This window comes from Zeus faber (genome assembly GCF_960531495.2).
Source record: "Zeus faber genome assembly, chromosome: 19".
Lineage (NCBI taxonomy): Eukaryota > Metazoa > Chordata > Actinopteri > Zeiformes > Zeidae > Zeus > Zeus faber.
The window spans coordinates 27,068,225-27,088,149 of NC_137206.1; the positions used below are offsets into that span (position 1 = coordinate 27,068,225).

At 44.0% G+C, this 19,925-nt stretch overlaps 1 protein-coding gene across 1 annotated transcript in view; it reads right to left on the reverse strand.

Moving 5' to 3' along the window:
• The window catches only part of vstm2a (V-set and transmembrane domain containing 2A), a gene marked incomplete at both ends in the record, with an annotated part of 67,067 nt that overhangs the window by 20,070 nt on the left and 27,072 nt on the right, over window positions 1-19,925 (reverse strand). The window contains 2 exons of the mRNA XM_080020477.1: window positions 12,214-12,550; window positions 13,307-13,357. Of these exons, the coding sequence (XP_079876603.1) occupies window positions 12,214-12,550; window positions 13,307-13,357 (388 nt within the window). The remainder of the gene's footprint in view (window positions 1-12,213; window positions 12,551-13,306; window positions 13,358-19,925) is intronic.

The following is a 19,925-nucleotide window of genomic DNA, read 5'->3' on the forward strand; positions in this document are numbered from 1 at the left end:
TTAACCCATCCTGGCTTATCCTTCCTCCGGGGGGGCAGCCAGGAGGAGTGGGCAGCATTCATCGACGCACCCAGGGACCTGGTAACGAGTGTCCATCGCTGGTCAGACGATGATGTGTGCATGTTTTTGGTGGGGGTACTTACTGACGTGAGGTGGAGGAAACCCCATGTGAGCATGGGGAGAACATGCAAACTCCACACAAACTCTCCTATTTGGGAGACAACCCACCCGGAGCACAGTGCCAACAGTGCCCCAGGCGGGAATCAAACCCAGGACCTTCTTGCTGTGAGGCAGCAGTGCAATGCTGCCACCGTGCCAGCGTGTTGATTGTGAACAAAGCTGGCTAGCTGGTTAGCCCCAAGCTACTTCATTGTTGGAAAAAGGTGTGTTTATTGATATTTGATAGCCTACAATGTACTTTTGAGTTGTTGTATATGTTGTAGTACACTTGTGAAAGCAACTAAAGTCAACTGAAAGTGGAAAAATATGTATAATTTTAATTCGACACAAAGAGACCAAATAATACCATCAAAAGTGAGTGGCATATTCACGAAAGTCAAAGTAAGTTTAAATACAGTCAAATGTTCTACAAAAATGCCATATCCCTATAATAACCACAGAAATGATCTTAGCTCAATTATCATGAAGTTCAAACTGACTTTCAAACATATAACAATAGGATCTATAAAGGTTCCCAGGTTTCGTCCGGCTCAACTCCCTGATAGGACTTGCTATGTTCACACTCATGCCCAAGGCATTGGTCAAGAACTGGATTGGTTCCCCGGACACACACTGCTCATAGCCTAGATGGCGATAATGCAAAAGACCGATTTCTCTTAAAGGAATGAATAAGGTGATTCTTCTTCTTGAAATTAATATGAAGAGTAAAGGCAAAGGTTTGCTTGCATTACAATTTTAGGCTTAAATTATATAAAAATACTGTCACGACCAGAGCTAGGAGAGACCCAAACGCACGACATGGGGAGACGGGAGGCAGACAAACGATGTTTATTAGTCCACACGGTGGGGCTGGCCGGGGGGACCCAGTCAGATAGGGATGGAGCAGGGCTGGGCAGGGATGACGATGACCAGGAGGAGGGGTCCAGGATCCGGGTGGAGAGACGGGGAGCCGGGCTGGATGGAGAAGGACGGACAGCCTTGGTCGACGAGCGGAAACAAGCAGGTAAACCAGGCTGGCTGGAGATGGACGGACAGACTGGGTCGACGAGAGGAGACAAGCAGGTAAGGGGAAGACGAAACAAAGAGACAAACTAGGGACTTGAAACAAGCACTGGGAGCGAGGAACTTGGAACTAGGAATGGAGCCAGTAGCTGTACAACTCGGGTAAGCTAGTTGACGGTCTGGCAAGGAATGACTGGGAAGCTGAGACTAAATACTGTGAAAGTGATGCAGGTAATTGATCCCAGGTGTGTGCAATTGGGCTTGAGTAGGGAGCTGCAGATGGGGCAAGGGCGGCCTCTAGTGGCGCTGGGATCATACCATCTGTCCGGGGACGTATGTGGGTGCGGGCGCACGGTGCCGGTTCGCCTGCCGTGGGACGTGGCGAAGGCCTGGAGTAGGGCAGAGCTGGCCCTCCTCCACGTCCTCCGGCAGGGAGGGATGTGGGCCTGGACGGAGGGTACGGCGATCTCAACCTCCTGGGCAGGGAACAGCGGGGGTTGGTAGCCCAGAGAGCATTTGAAGGGCGACAGGCCAGAGGAGCCGTTGACCAGGGTGTTGTGGGCGTATTCGACCAACGGCAGCTGGTCGCTCCAGAAGGTGGGGCTGGTGGTTGTCAGGCAGCGGAGCATGGCCTCCACCTCCTGGTTTGCCCGCTCCGTCTGGCCATTGGTCTGGGGGTGGAACCCGGAGGAGAGACTGACCTGTGCCTGCAGGGCCGAGCAGAAGGCGCGCCAGACCCAGGAAGTGAACTGGGTTCCTCTGTCCGACACCACGTCTGCCGGAATGCCATGGTGGCGGAACACCTCGGCCACCAGCAGGTCCGCGGTCTCCCTTGCCGATGGTAGTTTGGGCAGGGTGAGGAAGTGGGCCGCCTTAGAAAAGCAGTCCACCACTGTGAGGATGCTAGTGTTGCCCCGGGATGGTGGGAGACCGGTGACAAAGTCAGGGAGATGTGGGACCAAGGACGAGTCGGGATGGGTAACGGGCGGAGGAGGCCGGAGCAGGGTCGGGTGGAGGTCTTGGACCGGGCGCAGGTCGGACAGACAGAGACGAAGAACCTGCCGGGAGTTGAGCCGCTTCGCCGTCCGGATATATATATATATATATGATCGGTCCAGACGACGAAGGGGTGGATTGCTCCCTCAAGCCAGTGGCGCCACTCCTCCAGGGCTAGTTTGACGGCCAGGAGTTCCCGGTTGCCCACGTCATAATTGCGCTCGGGTGGTGTGAGCCTACTGGAGAGAAAGGCACAGGGGTGGAGCTTACCGTAGATTGTAGAATGCTGATACAGTACCGCTCCTACCCCCGTGTCCGAAGCGTCCACCTTTACCACGAACTGGAGGTTGGCGTCGGGCTGGGCCAAGACTGGGGCTGACGAAAAGCAGCTTCTGAGGTCGAGGAATGCCGCCTCGCCCACTGCGGTGGAGGTAAGGGCTGAGAGGGGAGCGGCGATGCGGCTGAAGTTTCGGATGAAGTGCCGGTAGAAGTTTGCAAACCCGAGGAAGCGTTGGAGCGGCTTCCTATTGGCTGGGGTTGGCCACCAGCAGAGGAAGAGAGTGTTATACCCCCCCACGAGAGGGTAGCTTGGAGCAGAGGACGGGAGAGAGGGTTGGAGCTGGGGCGACCGGAACGTAACCCTAGCGAGGAGTCGCCCTCTTGTGGCCGGACCGGGCAGGTGGCTCGGAGGTGTCCCAGCTGACTGCAATACAGACAGGCGCCGGTGTATATGCGGCAGGCTCGCTCCTCGGGGGAGATCCGGGAGCGACCGAGTTGCCTGGGCTCGGCATCGGAGAGAGTCAGGGGACTTCTGAGGTGCCCAAGAGTAGTGGGCGCTGGAGACCGGGGCGTGGCCGCCCAGGAAGGCGGCACGGGCTGGAGTCTCGCCCCCTCCCTCTCACTGGCGCTCCCGTAGCCGGTTGTCCAGGCAGATGGCAGTCTCCACCAGTTGGTCCAGGTCTGTAGGCTCGACGCTGAAACACGTCCTGTAGGGCTCCGTCATTCCAGCCGCTTTCTGCAGCTAGTGTCCGGAACTCTACGACGAGGTAGGCAACGCTACGGAGTCTTCTGGCGGCCTCCTTGCCGCAAACTGGGTGGTCGAAGACTCTCCTCATTTCCCTAACCCTAACCCTAAACCCTAACCCTAACCCTAATCCTCACCCTAACCTAAACTGCAGGACCCCAGCAAAGAGCCGCTCCTCTCAGGCAGGAGATGAGGAATGCGATGCGGGCGTACGACGATGGCTGCTGTTGAAAAACCACCGCGCACTGCACAAGGAAGGCGCGGCAGGTGCCGAAATCGCCGTCGTCGGGCGCTGGACCCGGAAGGTGGGGCTCAGGGGGGGCGAGAGAGGCGCTGGGAGCCCTGGCGGAGGGAAGAGGGAGAGCCGGAGAAGCAGGGAGGTCCACGGGAGCCGGAGGAACCTGCAGGCTGCTGACGGCCGCCGAGATGGTCCGGAGGTGTTCCGTGATGTCCCGGAGGGCCTGGTCATGTTGACCAAGCAACACTCCTTGGTCCCAGAGTGCGCGGCGGAGCCTTTGTGTCGGCTGGGTCCATCTTTTCTTGGCCAGAACGTACTATTACGATCAGAGCCAGGAGAGACCCAAATGCACGACACGGGGAGACGGGAGGCAGACAAAGGATGTTTATTAGCCCACATGGTGGGGCTGGCAGGGGGGACCCGGTCATTTAGGGATGGAGCAGGTTTGGGCAGGGTTGAAGGTGACCGGGAGGAGGGGTCCAGGATCCGGGTGGAGAGACGGGGAACCGGGCTGGATGGAGAAGGACTCACAGTCGTGGTCGACGAGCGGAGACAAGCAGGTAAACCGGCTGGCTGGAGATGAACGGACAGACTGGGTCGACGAGAGGAGACAAGCAGGTAAGGGGAAGACGAAACAAAGAGACATAGACTGGAGACTTGAAACAAGCACTAGGAGCTAGGAACTTGGAACTAGGAATGGAGCCAGTAGCTGTACAACTCGGGTAAGCTAGTTGACGGTCTGGCAAAGAATGACTGGGAAGCTGAAGACTAAGTACTGTGTGGAGTGATGCAGGTAATTGATCCCAGGTGTGTGCAATTGGCTCAAGGGGGGAGCTGCAGATGAGGCAAGAGCGGCCTCTTGTGGTGCTTGGAGGCCGTGGGCCTAACAAATACATGGTAGTACAAAGTTTCAGAAAATTAAAGGCCAAATGGATAGGGATAAATAGCAAAGATGCCAGCACTGTGAAACAACACAACATTAGGGAAATAGGAAATTAAATATTCACTAAATTACAATGACATTTACTACATTCCTCTGGTAGCCAGGGCACTGCAATGTTCTTGTAGGAGATTTTCCAAGGGGGAACACTCTTATGGGAGAACTACAGTGGGAGGAAGATGGCGTTGGGGGTGCTTTTGACCCGTCTGCAAAGAAAGAGATGCAATCCCATTGGTACAAAACATCTTCCACACATAGAATAATTAATCAGCCTAAGCTGGTCAAGGAAGTGCGAGTGATGGATGCAAAAAGATAGAAATAGAGCTTTTTTTATGTAATGTGTGTACCTAGTTTTATTTTCTTCTTTCTCATTGAACTAATTAAAATCCAAGTAAAAATAAATTATTCAGTCAAAGTTTAAGTCACAAACTGCATTGTAACAAATGTAGTGATTATGTATGATCCATATCATGTTTCTTTATATATTTGTTTTTATATTAATAACAGATTATTTATTTTATATCCTTACTTCCCTATTCCGCTCAAATAATCATGCATCACTTTTTGCTGGGTACCGTTTTTAAGACCAACTTGACAAAAGTTGAGTCATTATACAATTACAACATATTCACATCGTCTGGCAGAATGGTGCAATATCTTCACAGTTAAAGACTGTATTACACCATTCCAAGATGGACTGCAGCTGTTCAGAAAGCAAAAGTTAGCCTTATTACTGCTTATTCGGTACAATATAATATTTAATGTAATATTTCCATTATTTGGTGTATTTTGTCCATCCTTTTTTATAACCTCACAGAGCCTGGAAACAATGGCCTTCATAGAGTTACAGTGGTGTTATTATCCAAAGTTTCGCGTATTTATTTAATGTTTTCATGTGGCTGATATTGGATAATTGGAAAAAATGTATTGCAAATAATAGTCTGAATATAGCCAACAAAATAACAAAATGAACGGAAAAATAACTCCTTAGCTCAAACATTCATAAACCTCTTTCCTCTGACAACTGCATATCGGAATATTGTTTTATAATGATCTCTTGCCAAAATATTTAAATGGTGTATTTGGAAAACTGAGTGAGATAAAATGATTTAGGTGAAGATTGTAGTTGATTGTCATTGTGCTTGTGGAAATGAGGGCAATAGTCAAAATCAAATCTTAAGTACCTATACATATGGTAGCTTTTGCATCATAATGCAAAATACAAAATAAAAACATTACTACAAAATCTAGAGGTCAGACTTGTCCTTCCGGGAAATTAATTTTACATGGCTTTACATTTTTGTGGTATATTAGAACAGCTCTGTATCAGCCAGTCCAAAGGAAATTAAACGTGTACATCTTTTGTCCTCAACAAAATATCATAAATCATTAGTCACCTTTTTTAGCGGTTTTAGGATTTCACTTTCAAAACATGATGTTCTGGGAAAGATGGTGGAAGTTTCAAAAGGTAAATACTGTATAATATATTACCTACCGAGACAATTATCCATGATCAGCAATATTGAATTAGACAGAAGGAGGCACGAGGAGCTACGCAGAATAGTCAGAAAAAATGCATTATTTTTTAAAATATTATTTTAGTTAATTAACTATTATTATTAATTCACATTATTAAACATTATTAAAGTCTGCTGACAACACAGTTGTGGTGGGCCTTATCTCCAACAACCATAAGAAGGCCTACCTGGGAATAGGTGGAGGACCTGACATGATGGTGCCAGGCCAACAGCCTCTACCTGAATGTCAGCAAAGCCAAAGAGCTGGTCGTGGACTTCAGATGGACACAGCAGAGGATCTACACCGTCAACAAGGCCCCAGTTTAGAGGGTGACACTCTAGTTAAAAAGGCGAGGCAGCGTCTTTATCACCTCAGACAACTCAGGAAGTTCAGAGTCTCTCTACAGATCCAGAAAACCTTCTACTCTGGTGCCATCAAGAGCATCCTGTCAGGGTGCATTACTGCATGGTACGGGAACTGTTCCTTTCAGGACCACAAATCCCTGCAGAGAGTGGTATGTTCGGCTGAGCGTACCATCGAGACGACACTCAACCCCCTACAGGATTTATGCACCAGGCGGTGCAGGACCAAGGGTTATTAAGTTATTAAGCATTTAGTTACTAAGAGGATTATTATGGATCCGCACCATCCCAACTATGGACTGTTCCAGTGACGGGGGTCACGGCATAAGCCTCCGCAGCCGCAAGACCAGAACAGAGACTCAGAAAGAGCTTCTTTCCCAAAACCATAAGGACACTATACTGTCACAAAGTAGGACTCACCTCATAAATACTGTGCCCACCTCATAGCTGTCATACTTGAACACATTTTTATTTTATATCATTTTATAATATTTATATATTTATCATTTATTATATTATTCTCAATTGAAAAACTGCACAGCAAACATTGCATAATCGACATAGTTGTTACTTGTTGATATATCTTGCGGATCTGTACAGTATTCCCTCGTATACCTTGATATTCATTTCCTCAGTTCTGAAACAATGCACAGCAAACAATGCACTATGTACATAAACATAGACATATACATAGTTTATGTGGTTTATTGTTGGTATATTTTTATTGTAGTAGATTTTATCCTACTTAATTTTATTCAAATTTTTATTTATATATCTTTTCAATTTGTAATACTCATACAGTAATGAGTATTTGAATACAGTCTCTGGAGAATGCCTAAAAAACATTTCACTACATGCTGTACATTGTGCAATAAATCTTTTGAATCTCTGAATCCAGAAAATGGTGAGGCACGAGGAGCTATGCAGAATTTGAAATTTGAAAAATGCATTATTTTTATAAAACATTATTAGAAAATGCCGCTTTTGTGTTGCCTTTAAGGATGTTATTCCCTCCTTCAATACCATTAACTTTTAGTTATGAGACATTCCTCTTCTTCTTTTACATTTCAAAAAATGAATTGCTTAAACAGGTTCATCTTGTCTTAACAAGTTTTTTCACGCTACAATTTCCACTAGAGAGGAGTTAAATACACTTCTTTATGTGAAATCATTGGTGTCAGTGTGATGGGTAGCTGCCAGGAGAGGGATGGCTACTACTAACTGTACCTCACACAAAATATTGTCTTGAAAAACCTGCTATTCCCTTGTCACCCAAAGAACCAATGCTGATTAAACCCTGTAGTAAAACCATCGCAAAGCGCAATGATTTTACTATGATTCCTATAATGGCAAACTATCTACGTTCAACAAATAATATTATGTATCAATAATAATAATAACAATAATAATAATAATAATAATAATAATAAATATAGCTGCAGGCAGCAATACACGGGGTTCGTTATCGACACCAATTACAATTTTTCGAATTCCCATGGAACATAGCATCAGTTTGTGCTGTTGTTCCTGTTTATGTCATCATTACTACTAAAATTAGTTAACATTTTCCGAGTTTCCATTGGACGCCGATTTGGTTGACGGGGACGAGTGTTTTCCGAGTCCTGGTGAAATGCAGAATTACTACTACAAGCCCATACACTTGTTGTGTGTTATTACTTTATTCTAAAAGATAAGAGGTGACTGTCTACTACGTCTAGTCCACAGACTCCTGCCTTACTTTCCTGCCTTTCTCCGTGGAAGGAAATCAACCAACCAACAACATGGTTCCATTCAAACGGATTAAACACTGCATGTACCTCAGAGACATTTCATCATTTTTTTTACTTTTAGGACTGAAGTAAAATGGGCATGATTCGGATCCGTTCTGGACCTGAAAGCAAACTCCATTTGTGAGGACACAAACAATATGTTTTGAACTGTTTTATGAAGGGACACGGCACTGGGTTAGATGCTAATAGAATGTGTTTCTATTTACAAAAAGGGCAAAAATAATAAACTATCAAACAAAAAGCCTAGCCAACATCAAGCAGGTAATGTGATGCACACGAACGCTCACACTAGCTATAACCTGAAGATATACATAACAAATTGGATGATGATGTCACAAAGCGTCTTACTCCACAAACTCAAACCAGCCATGGTGCGTGCAGTCAGGTTGATTATAATATCCATCCATCCATCCATAATTTATATTTATAACGCTTATCCTCGTTATTATATTCTAATTTTTATTTTTATTATTATAATAATAAATAATACATCTCTTTCTCCATGCAATGTGGTTCCCTAAAAGTAGGCTGCTAGCAGTTGCCAAGCAACATATTATTAATAATAATTGTAAAATAAAACTATATATATACTGTATATGTATGCATGCCAAAGAATGCAAAGTTAAAATCGATAGAACAATAAAAAAGTGATAATTAAATCAGTCACTAGAGCAAGAGGAATGGAATAAATGAACAAGTGAAGACAAGACACAAGATGCTTTTTTTGTAACAGAAAAAAAAACAAAAAAACGCTTCGCTAACATTTAGTCATTTAGCAGACGCTTTTATCCAAAGCGACTTACAATTACTCAAACACCGACGGACGCAGCCATCAGGAGCAATGAGGGGTTAAGTGTCTTGTTCAAGGACACTACAGCAAGCTAGCAGGAGGAGCCTGGGATCGAACCAGCAACCTTTAGATTACTAGACGTCCAGCTCTACCTCCTGAGCTACCATCCCCAACATCTATTGGCTCAGTGGTGAGGCAAGGAAGTGGAGGTGAATCACCCAGGCCTTCTGGATCTTCCAGAAGGACCTAACGCTGGCTTGGTGCCAGCTTTCATTCAGCTCACTCCGCCCCACCCCTCATCCCTCTTCCTGAAAATCGGTTGTTCGGCTGGTTGACTGGCTGCTTCTCTAAGGTCTGAACTTAGTCGGTGGATTGCATGATGTCACTTGCTCTCAATCTGACTAACTGGCTGCCTGGCTTGTGTTTGCATGTCAGGTTGACTGTCAAGTTAATACAGATGTGTGTTATTGCATGGATCATCCCCTGACCAACAGTGTCTCTGGCAGGCTGATCACTTGGCAGAAATGACTGGCTTGATGACTGATTTGTGGGCTGCTTTGTGGCTGGATGACTTATTAGTGGGCTGCTTTGACTGCAGGTGAGAATGGAACAGAGATGCGGTAACTCAATCTGACATGTGATGCATACCCCTGCTGTTAGAAAACAGGGACATCAAATGTCACCATTTGAAAGAGAAGTAAATTCCAAATGAAGGACATTTTCTCTCCAAACAGGTCATCAGACATGGAAAGACAGATAGATAGATAGATAGATAGATAGATAGATAGATAGATAGATAGATAGATAGATAGATAGATAGACAGATAGATTTTTGTGTCTTTTTTAAATGCACAATAGGCCAAAGGAACAAATATAATACTTTTTCTATATTCAGCTGTGGTCACCTAAGTGCTCTGTGAACATAATGCTAGCGACAATGGATGCCGAGTTGTGATCTAGCAGCAGCTGACACTGGAAAAAAACCTCCCTTTCTGACCAGCCACAGGTTTTTGTTGTTCAACCCATCTCGTGAGCAACTCGTTGCTCACAGATGCAACGATGTGGAAAAAGAAGATGCACCGCACTCAAGTAGGTTTTCATTCAATTACGGCCCCTTCGTCTGTATAGTAGCTCGTGTGCCTCAGACCTGAATTCCACGGTGATGGAACTCGGGCCTCTGACAACTCTTTGCTCTCAATAAAGGAGGCTGATGCGGCATGAGGCATTTATCAATGTCACATACGCAAGCGTGCACGCAGACGCACACACACACACACACGCGCGCAGAGTGCAGGATTCTGCAACTAAATCGTCAGCATAATTTAGCCGCCTAATAATCTCCCACTCTGTAGCCCTGGGGATTATTCAACTTTTTACCTCCATTCAGTGGCGGGTAATATCTATCGTTCGGTGTTATGCTTCAGTGTGCACTGGGCTATCTCTGACCCTAATTGCCTCTGTGTTTGAACTAGCTGACCGGGAGGAAAATGACTGGCAAGTCTAGATGAGAGGAATGACAGAAGGGTCGGTGGTTCGAAAAAAAGACACAACAGTATGATATATTTATACATTTACGGTCCAAAAAAAATAATCTAAGAACAAAACAGTTATATATATTTTATACAAAAATATCGTAAATTTTTTATTTAAGATACATAAAAAAATGTATGGTTTCTTTTTTTATGTTTCCGTTCAATAGTTATAAATGAAAAAAATGAAACATTCCTTATCTCTTTTAGACATAAGGCCTATTATTCTGGTTCGGTTTGAAGTGAAGATTAATGCTGAGGTGAGAAAGTAATTGTTGGAAATTTGGCTTTGGGCATGCAGTCTATTTTAGAAGAGATAGTTAGGGAAGCAAAAGTTAAATTAAAATTATTCAAATCATGAAAAAGCATTATCAGTAATTGGGGTTAAAATACTATTAAAATACTAAGCAATTTGGAGAATATTGACTAAATCATGTCTGTCGATTACTGAAATTAAATATGCTGTTTTTGCCGCAGTTGATCGACAAAGCTGTTTAACTTCATTCTGTTGGTCAGCTTTTCTACCAGCTTAGGGGCCCAAACATGTTCAACATGCAAATGGTCAAACAGCACAGCTACACTGTTATATAAACAACTTAATATTCTTAAAAATGGTTTCACCAAAAAATGTAAAAGCTAAAATTAAAGTATACACTTATTTTTCTCTCAGGTTGTATATTATTATATAGATAACGCCTCCACATTGTCATATTCTATTGTTTTGTAATTACTTTCAGGACATGAAGATATTTCTGACATTAATGTGACATTACAATACACAAACTATAAACAAGAAACGTCGTGGAGCTTTGCAAACTCATCGATACGCATTTTCCTACTTGGATTAGCAACGGGTAGCAAAGTATGCTGGACCATTTTAGGATTGAAGGCAGTGTGGTTGAGACAGCAAGCAGCTAGGTCAAAAGAAAACAGCCTCCTTTTTTATTGCAGGACAGTAGAGTCATATTTACCTTTAAAACTATTAATCCGATATTTGCTGTGATTTTCTGTCCAATTCATTGCCACCCTACAAATTGATTCAAAGAGCCAGGCTGCATTGATGCGTGAACTCACAGGCTGCCAATGGAAAGCACCTGGTCTAGACATTCAAATTAACTTTGGATGAGCTGTGCTTTCTGATCAATGTGGACCCAAGCATGATATCAATCACCATTTTTCCGGAAGAGGATCATTCTTGAGAAAATTACTCTTTGGATATCAAAGTATTCGCAGTTGTCAAGCTTGCGGCATCAATTTCATCTTAACATTTGACTGACATGAAATCAAAGATGCATTTTTCACAAAAGCAGCCAAAGGTAAGTACTTGCCAATACTTATTACATCATCCTGCAACCTTATGTCAGAGAATGAATGAATTTCATCCAATGAGAGTTGTATATTGTTCCCAATGGTCACGTTCACCCAAGCGCTCTTAGTGGGAAATCTTCTGTCAGAAAGACTGGGTTATGCCAGAACAAACAGTAGATTTGAATGAATCTCACTCAGATGCTTAATTTGTGTGCACTCAGCAAGGTAAAACCAATTACTCATCAGACTGGCTTTGGAATCTTTTTGACCTGAGTGGTATGTATGCACTGTCTATCATGTGTGAACTGTGACTATACAGATTTTAAGTAACAAGTACAGTGCAGGTCCTACATTATGTTTTGTTTTGTGTATGAGGTGATTTACGCAAACTCTGGAAAGGCAATTTTGACGGCCAACAAATGTAGCCTTTGAGGGAAGCTTTATCTTCTTTATCTTTTCAAGCAATTCTTTATATGCTTAATGGTTCACCTCACACCGATTCAGTTGTATTGTGCTGCCACTCATTCATAATTTACCTGAGCTGGGATTGTGTTTAGCGGTCTTGGATGGTGCATGAGAGCTGGAGACACACCCTGCCCTCTGATCAGCATTCATGCCTTCATGACCTGGAGGTGAGCTGGGCTTCCTGGGTTTCTTGTCGGTGAGATGGAGAGGGGAGCTCTTCTTTGTGGACAGTGGTGGTCGACGAGGTCGGCTGGTGGTGTTCACCATCAGCCAGGCCTGGGCCTTGTGCTCCACAATCTCCCCATAGTTTGCCCTTGTCACACGGCACTCGTATAGACCTTCGTCGTTTTTACCAACCCTAGAGATCTGGAGCTTGTGTGAGATGTCATTTCCCTGGACTTTCACCGTCTGGAGGAATTCACAGAAACAAATGGCATTAGGTAATTTCAGCAGCTCTCGATCTTATGGTTTAAAAGGTCACATGATTACACACATGAAAACCGCATGTGACCTTTCATATTTAACCACATGCCACAACATGCAAAAATGCATATGTTTTTGAAACAATAAATGAAAAAATGTGATGGGACAACTGGTGCACTGTACACAGTACACAGTTTTACAGTGCATCAGTTAGCAAAATTCTTGGGATTCATATCTGCTACACAGGGGTTTCACATGTCCTATATATGAGTTAATGGGATATATGGGATTCACATGGTCTACACAGCACATGTGCTTTTATATGTGATGCACATGTAAAGGTTCCACATTTAATTTATTCCAAAAACACATGCCATCACATGTATTTCAATGTGATGATGACAGGTCACAGGTGTTGGCATGTGAAATTTCACATGGGCTAACCTGTGATCACACATGGTTCTATGCAAGGCTATGAAATTATATGATGACATGTTTTGAAAGGTAATACATTTCTTAATAGCAAATAAGTTTGCAGTTTGCAACATCCATGAAAGGCATAGCTTTCTTTGCTACACCTTTACCGCATTTAATCATGAGTAAGCTTTTAACTTGGCAAATCCAATTCTAATTAACTCTCAGTCGAGGTTTGGGTATTGTATGCTTGAGCAGAAGCAAGATAAATTCATTTCAAATTTCAAATAAACGAAGAAAGTAAATAAAAAAACATTTTCAGCTTACGCTTATCTTCGTCCCCTCATTGTCGGGGTCTGGCTCTTGTGTTATTTCCATCTGCAAACACAAGAAAGTGAAACGACCGCAGCATTAGCAAAATGAAAGCAGATGGATATAGCTCCCAACAAGAGTGCCATTTTGGGAAGTCATTTTCAAGAACTGTGTGTATTTTCATACTAGTCTTGTAGCTTTTTATCTTGCCTTCCATTATGAACTACATCTTTAGGCGCTCATACACTTTTGATACTGACATCAATTAACAGATCCTCTTGGAAACAATCGAGTGAGTCTGTGTTCTTTTTCATTTGATCACCATAAAAACACATGGATGTCACCCTTGTACCATTCAGATATATTTTGTGATTCCAAAAGGTCATTGTGACCATATGTGTAGGGGATATTCTAATTCACTAGTGATTTGAGATTAAAAAAAACAAAAAAAAAAAAACATAAAAATTTTACAATAATTTAAAACAAGACTGCTCTATAAAAAACTGCTTGAGAAATTATACCTCTTATAAATGCAAAATTAACCTTAAAAAGCCTGATGGCTAATGATCGATCGTCAGAGGTGCTGCTACCTCCGTCTGACATTTCAAACAACCTAAAAGCTCCCAATTAAAGAAAGCATCAAGTTCTCACTCAAAAAAATACTGATAAGTCATTTATGATATAAATATATGGTTCACATATGTGCAACATATATGTTCATAGATGAACAATGATGAAACAATGGTGCATGGTGTCTTACATGATTATAGCCCCTCCAATTTCCTACAACTTACACTACATGCTTTCAACATGGTAACTTTTTTATATGAGGTACATTTGACATACAGAGAACACATATGGGTAATTTAATTACTATAGAAAATATGAAGAGTAAGTACATTATATACAGCTCCCCCATCAAATATACAGTCAAGGGCTATTTTCCTATTCCTACTCGAGTGTTTTTGTAGTTGTTCTTTTTTATTCATTTATTTTTGTTGTTGTTTGTTTTATACCAATCACGTGGTGTCTGTCCAGACATGTATGACGTAATTGTAGGATTTGCACTATATTCAATGCATTTTAGTTTTCAGTTTTGTTTTATAGATATTATTTATCAATTTTTGACACTATGCCATCTTGAATCCTTGAATCCATATTGTCTCCTTGAATGTCTCTCTGTCATCTCATTGTACTACTGGGACTTGTTTATTTAATGCTTCACTGAATAAACAACTATAACACATTTAGCATTCAAGTTTGTTCGTTCGTGTAGGGCTACACAGGCAATTGGGACATTAGCCAAGAAGTGGTATCGTCATCCAGTTCAATGAGGCCGCTGACTCCATGTGGTGATTTGAAGATTGGGCATTCATCAATGATGTGTTCAACAGTCTATGGTTTTCCGCATTCACAGAGATTTGTGGCAGACACTCCATTCATATGCAGATAGGTTTGTGTCTTTGCTACTCCAGAGCTAAGTCTGTTGAGGTTGACCTAGGCATTCCGTGGTAGGTCACACCCAGGCGGATTGGTTGAAGGGGAGTTGATGAACTTCCTCAACGTGGAGGTTGACTCGGACCATTGCTTATTCCAGCAGTCAAGGATCCAGCCAGGGTGTGGAGGGCTCGTGGTAAGGAGTCTCCTAACTTCGGTGGAGAAGTGTCTGCGTTTGAGTCTCTGATGGCCATATTCAGCAGGCGGGGGGATCAGGCTTGTTGGCTCATCTGCACTCTTGCAGGCCAGCTTCAAGGTCAGGAAGTTACGACGGAGTTCTGGAGGTGGAATGCCAGACAGTATGGGGAGAAACTCGACAGGGGTTGATGGCAGGGCACCACTAATTAGCCTCATGGCGTGTTAAGCACAACGTCAACACAGGCTGTATGGCTGCTGTGACTCCATGCAGGGGCGGCATACTCAGCCGTGGAGTATGCGAGGGCAAGGGTAGAGGTGCGCAGGGTGGTGAGGTTTGCACCCCATCCAGTGCCAGTACCAGTCTCTTCAGGAGGTTTTACACGGGCAGCGGTCTTGGCAGCAACTTGTTGGATGTGTGGCTTGAAGGTGAGGCTACGGTCAAGTGTGACGCAGAGATATTTAGGGTTGGGGTCATGCCTGACGATGGTGCCATCGAGTGTGATGTTCAGCATGGTATTCGCACATCGATTGGCAAGATGGAACACTGAGCAAACTGTCTTGGGCAGGCTAAGCTTGAGATGCCATTTATGGAAGTACCTGCTCAGTAACGAGAGATCTTTCTCAAGGGCATTCTCAACCACACTAAAGTCTTTGTCACCAAATCCAATGGCTGAGTCGTCGGCGTAGGTGTATAGCGAGCACTCTCCAACAGGCATGTCAGCCGTGTAGATGTTAAAAAGTGTAGGGGCAAGAACAGAGCCTTGGGGGAGCCCGTTCCTCAGTCTTCTTCTCTTGCTGCGTTGGCCGTTTGAGGTCTCCAGTACAAAGGTACGGTCCTGTATTAGCAGCATGATGAACTTCACGAGCTTAACATCAGGCAAAGTCTTCAGGAGCTTGAGGTAGAGGCCTCTGTGCCAAACTGTGTCATACGCTGCAGTGAGGTCGATGGAGACTGTTCCAAATTTTTCTTTCCTCTGGAAGGCGCTTTCGATGTCATGAACTAGCCGGGTCACTTGATCTGTTGTTGATCGACCTTTACGGAAACCAGCTTGAGTGTGGGGAAGACTCTCTTCAATGATGTTGTTTATTCTTGATAGAATGACCCTCTCAAGTAGTTTGCAAAGATGTGACAGGAGGGATATTGGGCGGTAGTTCTTTGATTCATCTGGTGTTTTATTTGGCTTGAGTATGGCCAGCACCTTAGCCTGCTTCCATTTGGATGGTATGGTCAGGTTTTCTAGGCAGTTGGAGAGGAAAAGCTGGACCCAGGTCAGTGACTCATGGCTCATGTTCTTCAGGAACTCAGTGTGGATGTTATCGTTTCCAGGAGCCTTATTTACCTTGAGGGATTTCAGAGCTGCAACGATTTCTTCTGATGAAATGGGCTGGGAAAGGGGGCTGGATTGAGGAACTGTCCTGGTGAGTTTCCTGATGTCTGCGACTACTTCTCTGGTGAAGGCTTTTGCCTCAGATGAGCGGTCTTTCCATCTGCCGTTATCAGCGAGTACAGAGGCTATCGCATTCGCTGCTATGGGGCATGGTCTAGCTGGGCAACTTCGCCCAGTTAGCCGGTTGATCGTATTCCAGGCCCTACGACTAGAATGTGTGAAGTTGATGTTGTTTACTTCCGCCCGAGAAGGTCCAGCAGTTGGCCACCACGGAGAGAGCGTTGGTCAGTGTCGGTGGCATTCAGGTACTCCTTGTACAGTTTCTCACAATCTTTATCCCAGCAAGGTACATGTGGGTCCCTGCGGCCTCTTGGGATGGAGAGCTTGGCAGCCTTGTTGAGCAGGATGCAGAAGGCATTATAAGCTCCATTCACATTGGATGATGGGTCAAGTAGGCTTGCTGTTAATTTCCTGGTGAATTCTAAAAACTTTTGCCAGTTAGCCTTCATGAAATTCCATCTTCTTCTGTTGAGGCTAGAGATGGTTAGCTTGATGTCACTGGCGATGATGATGGGTGAGTGACCAGATCTAGGGAACTTCTGTGGAACCATTCTGTTGCAGCGTCTGCTGATGTTGTTGGAGACAAAGGACAGATCAGGGCATGTCCAGGTGCCGTGTCTGCCAGAGTAAAAGGTTCTGGGGTCCTTGTTGTCGAAGAGCAGATGAAGGTTGTTACTTTCTGCCCAGTCGCTAGCAACAGAGCCATTTCTGTCAGTGTTTGAGTACCCCCATTTGATGTTCCTACAGTTAAAATCACCGCAGACAAAAGAGTTCACAGGGATGGTGGGGAGGAAGGATATATCCAACTCAGCAGGTGGTGGTTTGTAGATGTTGCAAAAGGTGGTGCCCAGAGCTTCCATGGTGCACCATTCAATGGCAGAGTTAGCTGGAGATTGCTGGAGGGCTCTTGCATTTATTCCCTGTTCGGTGTAGCAGGCAATGCCGTGTTTGTTGTGACCTATGAAGCTGATGAGGTCGAAACCATCGATGAGTAGCTTGTCTTCAGTGACACAGTGGGTCTCTTGTAGCAGCAGTATGTTCGCCTGATGTTGGTTGGCAATGTGCTGGATGATATCACGCTTCGACCGTGTCAGGCCCTCTGCGTTCAGTTGCAGTAGACGCACTTCGGTGTTAGCCATGAGGCTCGTCTTGACAGACGCTTAGTGGGTACTGAACTGTTGAGGACGGAGGGCTGTTGATGTAGAATCTGTATAGTACTAGTATGACTGGTTTTGTTGGATTCTTCGGTATCTTCAGATCGGGATCGTCAGGGTTGTCGGAATCCGTAGCAGGGCCACCACGTGCAGGTACCAGTCTTGATCCCAGCATTCAAGTAATTACAATTAAATTATTTTGGTTGTTTACTAGCATTCAAGTAAACAACCAAAATAATTGAATTATAAATAACTCAGCAAAATAACTTTCCACGATCTGCATCTACTTCTGTGTTCACATATAGATGCCTGTATATCTGTACTTCATTATTTGTATTGCATATTTAACCCAATTTGGTCCGTCGGGTGGATCTTTTTCTTGTATCCTTGTTGTCCTTAACGTAGACATTCATTTGCAAGTATAACTAAAATAAAATAATTGTGTCAATCATGAAAAGAAAAAAAATGTCTTCACTGTTTTGAATGAATGTCGTTTAAGATTACAAATGTTCTGTGGAAGTTCATTCTGTGTCACATTTGACCTGCGATTACATCAGATAAGACATTATTTGATTAACGGACACAGTTAGCTGCACTGTTAAGTTGCTTATCATTAACAACAATCACATTGTGGGCAAACTAGTTATCCAGTAAGATTACATTAAAGTGCTTCCTAATTCCTATGTTTTTCCTTGGATAGCGTAAATTCATCTGATAACCTTAATTAACCTCAACCATTGACAAAAGGTTTCCATTCCATTTTTTTTTTGTAACACATATAAGGTGAGATTCTTCTACCTTACACTATAAACCAATGGACTATGAAGGGGGGGGGGGGCTGGCAAAAGGACCAGTCCTTTTGCCAGATAGATTGGGTTCTCAAGTAGCTCCAAAAATGAGATAATCTCCTGTTTGAGCTCCCACGCTCGTTGACATACTTTCACCAAACTTAACCAGCGGACATTAGAATGGTAAAGCAAGTCCCTGTGATCAGCATCAGTTTCTTCAAGAAACTTAATAAACTGACGATGGTGAAGTCCCCTCGCTCGAATAAAGTTAACGAGTTTTACATCTGGCTTCACCACTTGGTCAAGATGCAATCTGGATTTACACAGTGCTTCCTGGTGAATTATGCAGTCTAGGAAAATTACTTCCTGCTCAGGGTTGTCCTCTTCACCCTCCCCTGGATTCTTTTGAGCAGTCCGACGTTTTTTCCCGTCAGATTTGGCGATCCAACTGTGGTATCGTTGGCGAGCGTACTCCAAGGTAGCTTGTGCCCCTTGATGACCGCCGACACACTGTCATACAAGTCCTCTCCCCGTGTTTTCCCTTTTAGGGATTCCACAGCAAAAAACTCCGTTATCTCAAAATTGTCATTAATCCCTCTGATAAAAATTAAAAGCTGAGTGGTGTCCAGCTACTTTCGTCCAGTGCCAAAGAATATAATGTAAATGACTCCGCTTTTTTGTTTAGCTTGCTAGCTTAGTCTTCGTCAATTAGTTCAACACGGCGAGTCGCTGTCCTGCGTGATAAGCACATTTTTTCAAATTTGTTCTTGCTCTCAGGACACAAGATACCTGCTGTCTCTACCATGCATTCTTTGAGAAACTCCCCTTCGGAGAAAGGCTTGCTGGCTTTTGCTAATTTGAATGCCAGCAAATAACTTGCCTTCGTGCTTGATTCTTGGATGGCAGTTTGTCGGATAAAGGTGTTTTGCTGAGCCTGCAAGCCAGCTGCCAACCTCTGAGCGGTAGCCGTCCCTTATGCGAAGATTGGTTGTTAGCGTAATAAGCACGCTTGGTGGAAAAGTGACGGCTGATGTTGTATTCCTTTAAAACCGCAATAGTTTCTTGGCAAATAAGACATGCAGCCTTTGACCGGACTTCAGTAAAAAAGTATTTAGTTGTCCATTCCTTATTAAACACTCGGCACTCACTGTCGACTTTTCTTTTCTTTGGCCCACTCATTGTTGCAGATGGGTCAGAGTAGTAGCAGAGTAATAACAGAGAGTAGCTCGGGCTCCGAAAAATCAAGTCACTGTGCCTAATGCGCCACCTAGTGGAAACGCAAGGTCAAGGTGAAATGAATGCAGTCATAATTATGAAATCTGTACCAATATTCGGCGGGCCGGATTAAGAAGACCAACAGGCCGGATGTGGCCCGCGGGCCGTAGTTTGCCCACCCCGGCTTTAGAACCTAATGTCTGTCACGTTTTCAGTGAATTTGGTTTGGTAAAGTCCCCAACTCCACCATCATGAACCTGTATCACAACAATTTATTGCATTTAAGCACAGTGAGAAGCTGCAGCAGAGCGGTTTCTCACTAGTTCATTGCTCAAGTTCAAGTTCAAGAGATTATTTGTCACATACATATACATACTGTCATACACATATGCAG